This window comes from Eptatretus burgeri, chromosome 6, assembly GCF_056783735.1.
Source record: "Eptatretus burgeri isolate ZD-2024b chromosome 6, Ebu_testis_v1, whole genome shotgun sequence".
NCBI lineage: Eukaryota > Metazoa > Chordata > Myxini > Myxiniformes > Myxinidae > Eptatretus > Eptatretus burgeri.
This window is the reverse complement of record NC_140966.1, coordinates 49421442-49436398: the sequence shown is the minus strand read 5'-3', so window position 1 is coordinate 49436398 and position 14957 is coordinate 49421442. Positions and strand designations below refer to the sequence as shown.

At 44.1% G+C, this 14957-nt stretch overlaps 1 protein-coding gene across 5 annotated transcripts in view; it reads left to right on the top strand.

The window, feature by feature from the left end:
• The window catches only part of TERF2IP (TERF2 interacting protein), a 123295-nt gene extending 117500 nt beyond the window's left edge, over positions 1–5795 (top strand). For all 5 annotated transcript variants that reach the window (XM_085884954.1, XM_085884951.1, XM_085884950.1 and 2 more), the window contains one exon: positions 5473–5795. In XM_085884954.1, coding sequence (XP_085741080.1) covers positions 5473–5603 — 131 coding nt within the window. In that variant the 3' untranslated portion in view covers positions 5604–5795. The remainder of the gene's footprint in view (positions 1–5472) is intronic.
• The last annotated feature ends 9162 nt before the right edge of the window (positions 5796–14957 follow it).

Sequence of the window (14957 nt, the reverse complement as noted above, 5' to 3'; positions counted from 1 at the left end):
ACCATAACAATTAGAATCCCCACTTGTAGCCTCCTGAGAGGCACGAGTGTTCTCAATGTCTACATCACACTCGTACAACTCAGGAAATTCAGCGAGTGGTGCAAATGAATTAGTCAGAGTTATAATCGGTTCCGGTTCAATTTCCAGTCCCGAAGAGGGATTCTCTATGTGAGATGCATCTTGCAAGCTCGGCACATCTGACACAACGAGTATCTTATTTTGTGTTGTCTTTGTCTCATTGACGACTGGACAAGAACGTTTTTGCCCTTTTTTATGAGACACTGTCACAAACCCCTCCATGTCATCATCAGTTCAGTCCTGCACAGTGTAGGTCGAGGGACCAACCACTTCTGGTACATTAGAAGGTCGAGAGGAGGGTCCTGTTTTCTGCTCACCAATATATGGTAGGGAGGGTTCTACCATTTCACACCCCCCAGTAAGTTGGGGGGGAGGGAGGAGGGGTCTGTTGCTTCCCGCTCACGAACAGGTGGTGAAAAGGATTCTCCCCTTTCACCCACCCCATGACGTGGGGAGGGGGGATCTACAATCTCCTGTCCTTGATTTTCTGATAATCTCATCAAACCGGGACAGGAGTTCTTCATGTGACCGTACGCTCCACAATGATAGCACGCCATGACATCCGTGGAGGCATACATTCTATACACATGGCCATTAATTTTTGCATGTAAAACTACGTTTAACTTTTGCTCATTTTCAGGCAATATCATGTACAGCACCCTTTTAAAAGTCATCACGTGCTTAAATTCTCCACTTCCTGAGTGTATTGGCACCATCGTGATTTTTGATACGATCATACCGGACTTGCTCAATTGAGCACACAAATCATCATTCCAAATGAAAGGCGGAGCTTTAGACACATTCACCTTAACTGCAGGTCTGTCTAATGGGGAAGCAAGGAGAAACAGGTCGGGGTGTATGAGAAGGCCTTGCTCCACAACGGAGGTCACCATGTGCACCTCGGAAACGAACACAACAACCTTATTGTTCATACGAGTGGCTGCACGGATGTTGTGTAAACCAACGATCTTTCCGATTGCCAGTTGCATGTCCTCAATCTTTACCTCCCTCGGGGGATCGCACATGAGGCCATTCTTACGATTAAGTGACTCGTACATGCTATGATTCAAACGAACGTTTGCCATAGCTAAAAGTAATTTTAACAGGAGAAAAGAGTTTAAATCAACAAAAGAAACCTACCACAAGCGACGCTTGCAAGTGGATGAAACAATAAAATAATAATAATATGGACGAGGTCCAAGAATCGTTAAAGGCAGCCAAAAAGCATTGGCTAAAACAAGCAAACACGTCAGATGGAACACAGGCCTCAAAACCGGGAGGTTCTGAAAAACACCCGAACACCACCTACTGTGTGCGCTCTCTTTCTCTCTCTCTCTCTCTCTCCCTCAATAGATAAGACAAACCAAGGAGAAAGAGGTAAAGAGAAACGAAAACCAAAACATTTGGACAATAAGAAGTGAGAAAGGAAAAGCAACACAGGCTCCACACGTACCGTCAGAGACTGAGCAACAGCTCTCTGCGATTGCACGTGCGTGCCAAGCGAACAACAGCTGTGCAAAGTGGGAGAAGAGACAGAGAGAGACAGAGACAGAGAGACACACAGAGACCCAATTGTGGTGTTTATTCCCCCATACCCAATTGTGGTGGACGGGCGGTTAGCACTGACCAGGCCGGATTGCCAAGCAGTTTTCCTTCGGAGGCAGACACGTGATGCTCGGTGATTATGGCGCGCACAGGAGGGGCATTGGCAGCACAGGTGGAGCGATGGATGTACAGCACAAGGGGTTTATACTCGAACCCACCACACATACACGGACACTAGCAGTTTAAAATAAACACAGGGATTTTAATGAAAATAGACAAATATTTACAAGGGTAATGATTCAAAAAGTAATAATAATACGTGAAGTAAATTAAGGTTTTAAGTCGAGGGGCCTCTACACACGGACTTTAGTACAGACAAGGGGAAAACGAAACAAAACAAAATCCACCCTTTATTCTATCACTTAGCTTTGTCCAGAGATGGTCCTTATTGAACTTTGGGATCGAAGTGCTTCGTCCTGCACGGGAGAACGTGCCCAAAATGGCGCCGAGCTGCTCTTTTGGCGGGAAACGTACGTGAGGTAATTTGTGAGGCGGTATTCAACACCAGGGCTCACCATCCGCCGTGCGTGCGGCCAGTCAATGGCTGGGAATCCTCTGTTGTGCAAAGTCCTTCCTCGGCCCACCTGAGTTCCTGACCACACACAAAGCTTTCGTCCGCAGCTTGATGGAGTACTGCTTTCCCTTCTGGGCTGGTGCTCCCGCCTCTCACTTTTCTCGGCTTCACGCTGTGGAAACCAAGACACTTAGGATCATTGGTATCTCCCGCGGTGAGGCTGGGTCTGCGGATCTCTCACTCTCTCCTCCCACCGCAGGCAGGTCGATGGTTTTTCTGTCTTCTGTCGTCTCCTCTCCGGTCTCGACCCATGCTCTGTCTGCGATATGTCCCCCCCCCCCCCATATTTCCGCAGGGCGCTCAAGGTCCGCCAACAACCCCCTTCTGGTAAAACTACCAAAATCACGAATCACTGCTCACCTTCACCCTTCCATTCCTCAGTTTCCCCACCTTTGGAATGAACTCCCACACTCTCTTCAATCCCATTCTTCCCTCCAGGCCTTCAAAACAGCTGTTCACTACCACGTCTTATCTTCCCCAATCCAAAACCTCCATCTTTCCACCCCCATTAATCCACCCTCAACCCACCCCTTCAAATTCCCTGCTTTCCTTCCCCAAAGTCCCTGTAGTGTCCATCTTTATACCCCGTGTTCCCCGACCAATCCCTCTCCCTTCCACAGACTTCCGAATGTCTCTGTTTCCACTGTTTTGTCCTACCCTCTCCCACCCCTTTTGTCTCATGCCCAACCTTGCTGTGTGTTGTGTGTTAGCTCTCATATGAGCCTTGACAATGTGTACAAAAAACTAATAAATTAAAATAAAAAATCTCTTTCTAATTAACACAGCACCACCCCCCATGTGTTGACAAGTAACACTTAAGCTCACAGTTTCCCTACTTAATTTACATCGAGATGTCTCCTACACGTCCACAGACAAGCAAATCTATACAATCTTAACTTGGCTATGAAATTCCTCCATCTACCCCCATCCATCCATCCATCCATCCATTGGGACCATACTCTGTGCAGAGCATTGGTGCTGCCAAAGCAGTCTCCTTGGCTATTGGGTGCAATCCTGGACGGGTCGCCACTCCGACATAGGATACCAGCAAGCTGGCACTCATTTTGCCGACCTCGGAAGGATTACAGGCAGAGTCAACCCCACCTGGTATTAATTCAACAACTGAGTGGGGTTTGAACTCAGGATTCTCAGATCCCAAGCCCACAACCCTAACCATTAAGCCAACATCAGGCGTATCGACCCCCTCACAACCGAAACAATATATAGATATAACTAAAACTCTCATTATGTATGTATGGATGGATGGATGTTCCCGAAATACAGCCAAAACGGTACACAATAGTGCAAAAATTTTCAGCACACCTTACTCATCATTCACCTGCGGTGCGCAGTATCAAGTTTCGGGCAACAAAAAAATTATTAGAAAATCAATTCCGGATTCAGTCAAGTTCTCTTCGGGAGAATTTGATCAATGCAAACAACCTCAGCGGTATAGTTCGCAGGAGCTATCTTTTATTTTTTTATTGAAATGATTTATTTTAAAATCTCAAACATTTCGTATAGACAAAGAATTATTTATTTTTAAGCATAAAATAAACCACCATTTTGATCTAATACTTCCGTGTTCATTACCTTCGCATTCTGCGAAAGGTTATGTTTTGGTCGCTGTGTATTTATTTATTTGTGAATATGTGTGTTTGTTTGTTATTCGCATAACTCAGAAAGTATTAAACCGAATTGCATGAAATTTGGTGGGATGATTTGTGAGTATCCAAGGACGATTTGATTAGATTTTGGGAGCGATCGGGTCAAAGGTCAAGGTCATGAAAAGGTCAAAAACACTCTTTTGAGCATAACTTCCTTCATAATACAGCTATCGACATGCAACCACCGCCATATTGTTCCATGATGAGATACCTTTCGGATATGTATTGTCGGATTTGACGTAACGTCATCGGAAGTGCGTCTAAATGACGTCACAAGATGACGTCAATTTTCAATTTTCGATCTCATCAGTTTTGATCATGCCGTTTTGTAGGACTTACCTTAAGGACGTCACACACCAAATTTGACTTCGATCGGACTGACCGTTATGACGTCATTGACGTTTGAACATGACGTTTTTCAATTGTGGCTAAAATGTCCTGATATTTTACATTCAAATATCTATATAATTTATAAAGCAAAGTCTCCCAAATCCAGGCATTAGGATCAGTACCAAAATATCTGTTTATTGATGTACAGGTTTTGCCAATTAACTCTGTGGTCAAGTTCAAGGTCACACTCAAGGTCAAAATATACTTGTAGGCATAGCTTCAGATCTAATAGAGCTATTGACATGAAACCAACATTAAAACGTTCAGTGAACTACGAGCTTTCAGAATGGTATTCTCCGATTGGACGTGACGTCCCCGGAAGTGCGTCAAAATGACGTCAAAAGATGACGTCATTTTTCAACTTTTTAATTTTTCAGTGTTTATCATTCCATTTTGTTGGACTGCCTTCAAGAAGGTTACACACCAAATTTGACGTCAATCGGACTGACGGTTGTGACGTCATGGACGTTTTTCAAATGTGCCCGGAAAAAAGTTGCGGCGGCGAAGGTATGCGCTCTACCGAGTGCCCGTTCTAGTTAATAAATACAATTGTGTTTAGAAGATTATGCATAAATAATTTCTTCGACTTTCTTTTCTCTGTTTCTTTTTTCACATTGACGTGCAATATCAAGTTTCATTCACATCGGGCAACGAAAAAAATTATTAAAAAATAAATTCTCGATTCAGTCAAGTACTCCTCGGGATTATTTGATCAATGCAAACAACCTCAGTGGTATAGTTCGCTGGAGCTATCTTTTTATTTTTGTTTTTTGAAATGATTTTTTTTATCAACCGCTGTCACAATGGGAATCCGTTGGGTCGTCGAGTATGTTTTAAATTTCAACCTGATCGGACACATTGTCTAGCAGCCAGAATTATTTAATATTTTGAATCTGAGGTCAGGGATTTAAATCAAACTTGGTACAAGTATGTATAATTATGTAATAATGTGGGCAGAGGCATATCTGGTGACGCTGAAAAGTGCCCTTCTAGTTTAAAAATGTTTTTTCACAATTTAAACAATAGCAATGCTCCATTTTGTTCAAAGAAATGCATGAAAAATTCATGCCTTACTATTTCTGGTCCAATACATGTTTCCTCTCGGGATTGGCATCTTTGTACTTGGGGAATTTGTTCATATGTCTCTTGTTCCAACAGGTGTGCAATTGTGGACTGTAGCAGATGACCGTCTTCTCAAAGAAGGCAGCCAGAGCTCCCTCGCAAGTTTGCTTTCCCACCATGACCACAACGCTGTGACCCAACGTCGCCATTTCTTGAATGCTCCTTAGGCTGGCGTGATCGTTTTTATGTTGAAAATTAATAACTAAAAATGCTTTTAATGTTAATAACCAAGCATCATATTTTATACAATGCTCTTTGGTGTTTTGTCAGAAGTCCATGTGATGCAACATGTAACATTATTAACCATCCTGATATGTTAAATATATCTGTTGTAATAAAGTTTATTTATGGAAATGAGACATCATTATACTATTTTTTGTTTGTATTGCAATTTTGGATTTCTGCTATTGTGCGTTTGATTTCATGTTATCATTGGGCATGTTTTCTTGGTGTATGAGGTGCTTTAAAAAAGTTTGAGGAGTGAAATAATCACAATAGTCCAAGACTTCTCCATTTCTATCTGTTCATGTTGGATAATGTTATGAAGGTATTTTGCCTTATTAATGCACTCGCCCCATTTATTTTTCAAACTATGCCAGCAGAATTGAAATTTTCACATTGCTTCTTCCACCATCCTCATCACAGTTGCTTCAGTCAGTTCATCATCATCAGTACCCATGCAAGTGGGACTTCAAATGTTGAAACAGAAAATAGTCACTGGAGCTGTTTGTTTTTGTATACACTAGAAACACCTGCTCCCCATGGGAGCGGCCAGCGGGGGTGGTGAGAGGGGGTGTGCTGGTAGGTCATGTGGATGGCAGTGGGTTAATATTCCTCATCATTATTATTATTCTTTAATAGCCACAATTTTTATTCCCATGTTCTTGTCTGGTTGGTCGTGGGAAGCTTGGCCCGTCTTTCATGAAGCATCTGCCCAGGCCTCACTTTTGACTAAGGTTTGGAGCAGGAGTTTGGAATTCGTTCATAGCTCGCCTACTCTTTGTGAAGGACACTGGAATCTTTAACGTCCACTAATGAATGCCGGCAGATGGGACACCCATTTAACATCCATCTGAGGGACAGCACAGACACACACTGATGAGTCACCCGACCTGTGAAATACTGGATTGACAGTTTATAGCTGGGCCGAGATTCGAACCCAGGCAAGGCAGCTCAGAGGTGAGTGTGCATACCTTTAGGTCTTGGGCATCCTGCTAGCCTAAAAATATTGTTAACGATTCAGTGGTGGCGGGATTTGGACGAGTGCGTCAATCACTGTCCGTAACAAGTTTGGGTTTTCGCACCCTACTCTCGACAGCCAAATGTTACAGATTCGGCGCCACCCTAACCACCGCCGTCATTTCCAGGGTTATAACGCCAGCTGGTTCGGCACAATTCTCGGGTTATGCGCCTCAGATCACGATACCAAAATACACCTGTGCCTTGCCAGCTGGGGGAATAGCCCCTGGTTACAGACTGGTTTTGTCAGATACCGAGCGAATTCCGCCAGTCTGTAACCATTTTGGTTTTGATATCCAAACCGAGCGGATCGTCCTCGGCGCGGCACGGATTAATTCAAAGCGGCAACTTCATACGAATCAGCCAGATTCATTCGGGACATCGGGGAACACGACACAAGTAAAGCATTCATGACAATGTTAAAATTAATCTATAACCTGTTCTTAACTAGGGAGCTACGGATTACGGGTTTCGAAGGGAACTCTAATGAGATAAACCTTAAACGACATGCAGACAAGACACGGACAGCATGCAGACAAGACAGAGTACTTGGTGATGTTTCATGGACGAGAGGAAAGTGTCAAAAGCACGAATGTGGCTCGTGACAAGCCGATGTCTACGGATTCGAGCACGCCGCCTGGAAAAATGGCGCTCCTCCATGTGTCGCAGCCCTCACGCACGCAGCCTCGGCGCGTTCAGACCCCGCGAGGTCCACTGCACCAGAGCGAAAGATCGATGGTGAGTTTCAGCTGGTTTCTCCCAAGATCCAGTAAAGAAGTCCAGGTCTGGCCTGTTCACCAGACCAGGCCAAATCGAGGTGTTGGGCTCCGCAGGCTGGGTCCATGGGATTTCAAGACGTCGTCGAGTCGTGAGGTGAGTCGGGACAGTCAGAGGCTCCATCACTGGACTCCGGATGAACCTGTCGATGTCTCCTCACGAAAGCTGATCGCGCCCCACCTCGGTGCTCAGTTTCACCACTGCCGATCGCAGACTCGGCATGCTCAGGTTCAGTTTCTCTCCTACTGCTGATCGCACCACACTTTGGCGCTCTCGTCGCAGATCCACCCCTGCCTTTCCTTCGCTTGCTCGCCTCGAAGCCCGATCGCGCCCCACCTCGGCGCTCTCCCGGCACCGCTTGCCTTCCCAGTGACTGCTCGCCTCCCAGCCGACTGCTTCTCACGAAAAACCCATCACGGCGCCTGGTGCTCCTGCAGTCTTTTCCTTCACTCACTCGCCTCAAAACCGACTGGCTCCTCCCTTCAGTTTCACTTCCTTCTCGAGGCCACTACCCCTCTCAGCACTGGGCGGGGACTATTGTCCGGGGAGAGGAAGGAAGAAGAACCTCTTGCTCCACCACCAATGTACCCACGATGAACAGCCTCTTCCACCTCCCGTTACACATGTAGCATCCATTTACCGAACAACCTGACTAAACATGCATTTAATGGGAGATCTTTGCTAATCCTATATTTAATAACAAACTAAGGGCCATTTCCGCAACAATATATATATATATATATATATATATATATATATATATATATATATATATATATATATATATATATATATATGTGTACACATACATTATAAAAGGAGCCGTGTCTGTTGGGTAGTCGATCGAGTCGAAAATTTTTTTTTTTGAAATTTGTTCTACCCTTATTAGTATTTCTGTCGATATGTTGGGTAGTCGATCGAGTCGAAAAAAAAATTTTTTTTTGATCTACCCTTATCAGTATTTCCGTCGATATGTTTGTCTGTTGGGTCGTCGACCTAGTCGAAAAAAATTTTTAATTTTTTTTTTTTTGACATTTGTTCTACCCTTATTACACTGAACAACAAATTTCAAAAAAATTTTTTTACTGGAGATGTGTAAAGTTATTAAGACTAATTTGGGTACGCTGATTTCAAAAATCATAACCGTTTTGCTGTATCACGTCAGGATTTTCAGGAACAGAAATATTCCCATTGCCTAGAAGTCAGGATTTCAATGAAATTTACATATGTCTTTAACATGTCTATTTCGTACAATTGTTGTTAACTTGTGTTATATTTCTTTCTTTCAGATAAAGATGAGTAGGCGTTCCTGTACTAATCATCCTGACAACTTCTGTTATGTCTGTGGTCGGTATACCAAAAAAGATCAACAGCGAAGTATATCTACAGCAGTGAAAATGAAGGCCGCCTACTTTCACTACTTCGGGTGTAAGGTGGGGGACCAAGAACAGAGCTGGGCACCACACATCTGCTGCACAAGCTGTCACACAACCTTGACTCAGTGGTTGGTGGGCAAGCGCTCGAGCATGCCATTTGTGGTGCCCATGATATGGCGTGAGCCGCAGAATCATCATGATGATTCTGAATCATGAATCATCATGATCGGATTGTTATTTCTGCTGCACAAGCATCGCCGGCTTCAACAAGAAGAATAAAGGTCACATCAAGTACGCTGACTGCGTCTCTGCTCGTAAACCTGTGCCTCATGACGAGAACCCGTTCAAACACCTCCAGCTGATCAGAACATAGCTGTAAGCAGTGGTGAAGAGGATGGTGATGATGAACCTTTTGAACCCGACACTCAAGAATCACACCTTCTGAACCAGGAGACTTAAATGATCTTGTAGAGATCTCTCGCTGTCAAAGGCGAAGGCAGAGCTGCTTGGATCAAGGCTGCAGCAGTGGAATCTACTTGAACCTAACACCAAGATATCCTTGTTCAGAGCACGTCACAGAGACATGGCTGAGTTCTTTGAGATGGAAGACACGATGACATTCTGCAGTGACATCAACGGTCTGTTGAAAGAACTTGGGTGTGATCACGATCCTGCAGACTGGCGCCCCTTCATCGACTCCGGGAAGAACAGCTTGAAGGCTGTTTTGCTCCACAATGGCAACGAGAAACCATCAGTCCCACTGGCTCACGCGTTCGGCATGACAGAGACCTATGAGACTATGCGGCAGCTGCTTGATTCCATCAAGTACAATGACTTCAACTGGCACATCTGCGGAGACTTGAAAGTGGTGGTGCTGTTGTTAGGGCTGCAGTCAGGCTACACGAAATACATGTGCTTCCTTTGTCTCTGGGATAGCAGAGACGACAAGAATCACTGGACGAAGAAAGATTGGGAAGAGCGAAAAGAGCATGTACCTGGTCGACACAACGTGAAGCATGTCGCCCTTGTCGACCCAGCCAAGGTTTTCCTTCCACCACTCCACATAAAGCTCAGCTTGATGAAAAGTTTTGTACGGGCAATGGATCTGAATGGGCGTGGGTTTTTATACCTCAAGGAAAAGTTTGGCAACACCTTGTCGGAGGCCAAGATCAAGGCTGGTGTCTTTGTTGGACCGCAAATCCGACAGATTATGAAGGACGAAACTTTTCCGACAACTCTAAACCCCAAAGAGCTGGCAGCGTGGAGGAGCTTCAAAGCTGTGACGGACAACTTCTTGGGGAACGAGCGCGCGGACAACTATGAAGAAATAGTGCAGCAGCTGCTGGAATCCTTCAGGAAACTTGGCTCCAGGATGTCCCTGAAAATCCATTTCCTACACCAGCACCTGAACTTCTTCCCTGACAACTTGGGAGCAGTCTCGGACGAGCACGGCGAGCGATTCCACCAAGAGATTTCACTCATGGAGACGCGTTACCAAGGGCGGCACAACCCGAACATGATGGGCGATTTCTGCTGGTTCCTGCATTGTGAAACTGACACAGAGCAGCACAAATGCAAAGCCAAATGCCTAAAGCATTTTTAATTACATTCTAGTGGAGTTTTTCTGTAATTTCTATAATTTTGAAGCATTCATGATGAAATAAATGAATAAATGAATTTTTGTAAATTTCATTGAAATCCTGACTTCTAGGCAATGGGAATATTTCTGTTTCTGAAAATCCTGATGTGATACAGCAAAACCGTTATGATTTTTGAAATCAGCGTACCCAAATTAGTCTAAATCACTTTACACATCTCCAGTAAAAAATTTTTGTTGTTCAGTGTTATCAGTATTTAAAATGGCGATTTCGATGAAACTTGGTTGGTAGGTTCATACAATGACCTAGTTGTGTGCAAATGAGAACCGTTGCTATGGACACCACCGTTGCCCAGCAACGGAACTGAAATATTTGAAAAATCATAAAAAATTTATTTTTTCGAAAATCAAAAATCTGGCCACGAGCGACTGTGGGCAGTACATTCAGCCATATTGTCAAAAATTTCCAGCCGGATCCTATGAAAACTGTTGGAGAAGATAGACTTTGAATGAACCCTGGTCGAAAACAATAAAAAAAACGAAGTTCGTTATATCTCAGAGACTATGAGTCAGATATACATGAAATTGGTATGGTAGGTTCATGGTATGTCCTCGTTATGTGTGAGAAAGAACCGTTGCTATGGACCCCTCCGTTGCCTAGCAACGGCCGACCACCCATGTCCGCCTACCGGCTTGTCTATCTGTCATGTTATAAATTGAGAACAGATTAACGGATTTCGACAAATCGAAGTGCGGTGGATTCAAGGAACTCCCGGGAAGGTTTGTGATGAATTTTTTTTATTTTTAAATATTTTTTTATGGGTACATGGCACAAATGGCGAAACTGCCAACGCCAACTTGCGACGCTGGTTATCCCTGCATGGAGGGCAGGATGTCCCAGGAATCCTTTTGAGCTCACCTGGACTTTCGGTCCGGTGAGCTGAAGCGATCGAGCCGTGTCCGTGGGTAAGTCAGTGAGCGAGTCGGTAAACATTTCAGTCATGATTGCTTGAACCAAACAATTTTGATGAGTTTCATATCTGATGCCCAATGAAGGAGTATTTACCTCATCGATTAGATCCAGAAAACACACATGCTATATTCAATGCTTTTTCTCTCAACATTTTACATTAAAACAAAAACTCTTTCCTCTTCATCTTCTTCACAATTTCAAACCCCGTTTCTCATATTGTTCCTGCTTCATCTTTTTCTTCACTTATAATAAGGCCGAGTCCCATTCAATCCCGTTTCTCATATCGATTAGATGCAGAAAACGTTTGCTATCTTCACTACCTTTTAAAAACAACTCCATTTTAATATCACCCGATCAAACACCATCTCCGATTACACACACCGCGTTTTCAAGCATCACAAAGTATGTCACGACTTGAAACAGGTGAGAAAGGGAGAGGAACAAAAAACGCAGGTGAGAAAGGGAGAGGAACAAAAAACACAGGTGAGAAAGGGAGAGGAACAAAAAACACAGGTGAGAAAGGGAGAGGAACAGAAAACACAGGTGAGAAAGGGAGAGGAACAAAAAACACAGGTGAGAAAGGGAGAGGAACAGAAAACACAGGTGAGAAAGGGAGAGGAACAAAAAACACAGGTGAGAAAGGGAGAGGAACAAAAAACACAGGTGAGAAAGGGAGAGGAACAAAAAACACAGGTGAGAAAGGGAGAGGAACAGAAAACACAGGTGAGAAAGGGAGAGGAACAAAAAACACAGGTGAGAAAGGGAGAGGAACAAAAAACACAGGTGAGAAAGGGAGAGGAACAGAAAACACAGGTGAGAAAGGGAGAGGAACAAAAAACACAGGTGAGAAAGGGAGAGGAACAGAAAACACAGGTGAGAAAGGGAGAGGAACAGAAAACACAGGTGAGAAAGGGAGAGAAACAGAAAACACAGGTGAGAAAGGGAGAGGAACAAAAAACACAGGTGAGAAAGGGAGAGGAACAAAAAACACAGGTGAGAAAGGGAGAGGAACAAAAAACGCAGGTGAGAAAGGGAGTGGAACAAAAAACACAGGTGAGAAAGGGTGAGGAACAAAAAACGCAGGTGAGAAAGGGAGAGGAACAAAAAACACAGGTGAGAAAGGGAGAGGAACAGAAAACACAGGTGAGAAAGGGAGAGGAACAAAAAACACAGGTGAGAAAGGGAGAGGAACAGAAAACACAGGTGAGAAAGGGAGAGGAACAGAAAACACAGGTGAGAAAGGGAGAGAAACAGAAAACACAGGTGAGAAAGGGAGAGGAACAAAAAACACAGGTGAGAAAGGGAGAGGAACAAAAAACACAGGTCAGAAAGGGGGAGGAACAAAAAACACAGGTGAGAAAGGGAGAGGAACAGAAAACAGGTGAGAAAGGGAGAGGAACAAAAAACACAGGTGAGAAAGAGAGAGGAACAAAAAACACAGGTGAGAAGAGAAAGGGAGAGGAACAAAAAACACAGGTCAGAAAGGGAGAGGAACAAAAAACACAGGTGAGAAAGGGAGAGGAACAGAAAACACAGGTGAGAAAGGGAGAGGAACAAAAAACACAGGTGAGAAAGGGAGAGGAACAAAAAACACAGGTGAGAAAGGGAGAGGAACAAAAAACACAGGTGAGAAAGGGAGAGGAATAAAAAACACAGGTGAGAAAGGGAGAGGAACAGAAAACACAGGTGAGAAAGGGAGAGGAACAAAAAACACAGGTGAGAAAGGGAGAGGAACAAAAAACACAGGTGAGAAAGGGAGAGGAACAGAAAACACAGGTGAGAAAGGGAGAGGAACAAAAAACACAGGTGAGAAAGGGAGGAACAAAAAACACAGGTGAGAAAGGGAGAGGAACAGAAAACACAGGTGAGAAAGGGAGAGGAACAAAAAACACAGGTGAGAAAGGGAGAGGAACAGAAAACACAGGTGAGAAAGGGAGAGGAACAAAAAACACAGGTGAGAAAGGGAGGAACAAAAAACACAGGTGAGAAAGGGAGAGGAACAGAAAACATAGGTGAGAAAGGGAGAGGAACAAAAAAACAGGTGAGAAAGGGAGAGGAACAGAAAACACAGGTGAGAAAGGGAGAGGAACAAAAAACAGGTGAGAAAGGGAGAGGAACAAAAAACAGGTGAGAAAGGGAGAGGAACAGAAAACACAGGTGAGAAAGGGAGAGGAACAAAAAACACAGGTGAGAAAGGGAGAGGAACAAAAAACACAGGTGAGAAAGGGAGAGGAACAAAAAACACAGGTGAGAAAGGGAGAGGAACAAAAAACACAGGTGAGAAAGGGAGAGGAACAGAAAACACAGGTGAGAAAGGGAGAGGAACAAAAAACACAGGTCAGAAAGGGGGAGGAACAAAAAACACAGGTGAGAAAGGGAGAGGAACAGAAAACACAGGTGAGAAAGGGAGAGGAACAAAAAACACAGGTGAGAAAGGGAGAGGAATAAAAAACACAGGTGAGAAAGGGAGAGGAACAGAAAACACAGGTGAGAAAGGGAGAGGAACAAAAAACACAGGTGAGAAAGGGAGAGGAATAAAAAACACAGGTGAGAAAGGGAGAGGAACAGAAAACACAGGTGAGAAAGGGAGAGGAACAAAAAACACAGGTGAGAAAGGGAGAGGAACAAAAAACACAGGTGAGAAAGGGAGAGGAACAGAAAACACAGGTGAGAAAGGGAGAGGAACAAAAAACACAGGCGAGAAAGGGAGGAACAAAAAACACAGGTGAGAAAGGGAGAGGAACAAAAAACACAGGTGAGAAAGGGAGAGGAACAAAAAACACAGGTGAGAAAGGGAGAGGAACAGAAAACACAGGTGAGAAAGGGAGAGGAACAGAAAACACAGGTGAGAAAGGGAGAGGAACAAAAAACACAGGTGAGAAAGGGAGAGGAATAAAAAACACAGGTGAGAAAGGGAGAGGAACAGAAAACACAGGTGAGAAAGGGAGAGGAACAAAAAACACAGGTCAGAAAGGGGGAGGAACAAAAAACACAGGTGAGAAAGGGAGAGGAACAGAAAACACAGGTGAGAAAGGGAGAGGAACAAAAAACACAGGTGAGAAAGGGAGGAACAAAAAACACAGGTGAGAAAGGGAGAGGAACAGAAAACACAGGTGAGAAAGGGAGAGGAACAAAAAACACAGGTGAGAAAGGGAGAGGAACAAAAAACACAGGTGAGAAAGGGAGAGGAACAAAAAACACAGGTGAGAAAGGGAGAGGAACAGAAAACACAGGTGAGAAAGGGAGAGGAACAGAAAACACAGGTGAGAAAGGGAGAGGAACAAAAAACACAGGTGAGAAAGGGAGAGGAACAAAAAACACAGGTGAGAAAGGGAGAGGAACAGAAAACACAGGTGAGAAAGGGAGAGGAACAAAAAACACAGGTGAGAAAGGGAGAGGAACAGAAAACACAGGTGAGAAAGGGAGAGGAACAAAAAACACAGGTGAGAAAGGGAGAGGAATAAAAAACACAGGTGAGAAAGGGAGAGGAACAGAAAACACAGGTGAGAAAGGGAGAGGAACAAAAAACACAGGTCAGAAAGGGGGAGGAACAAAAAAC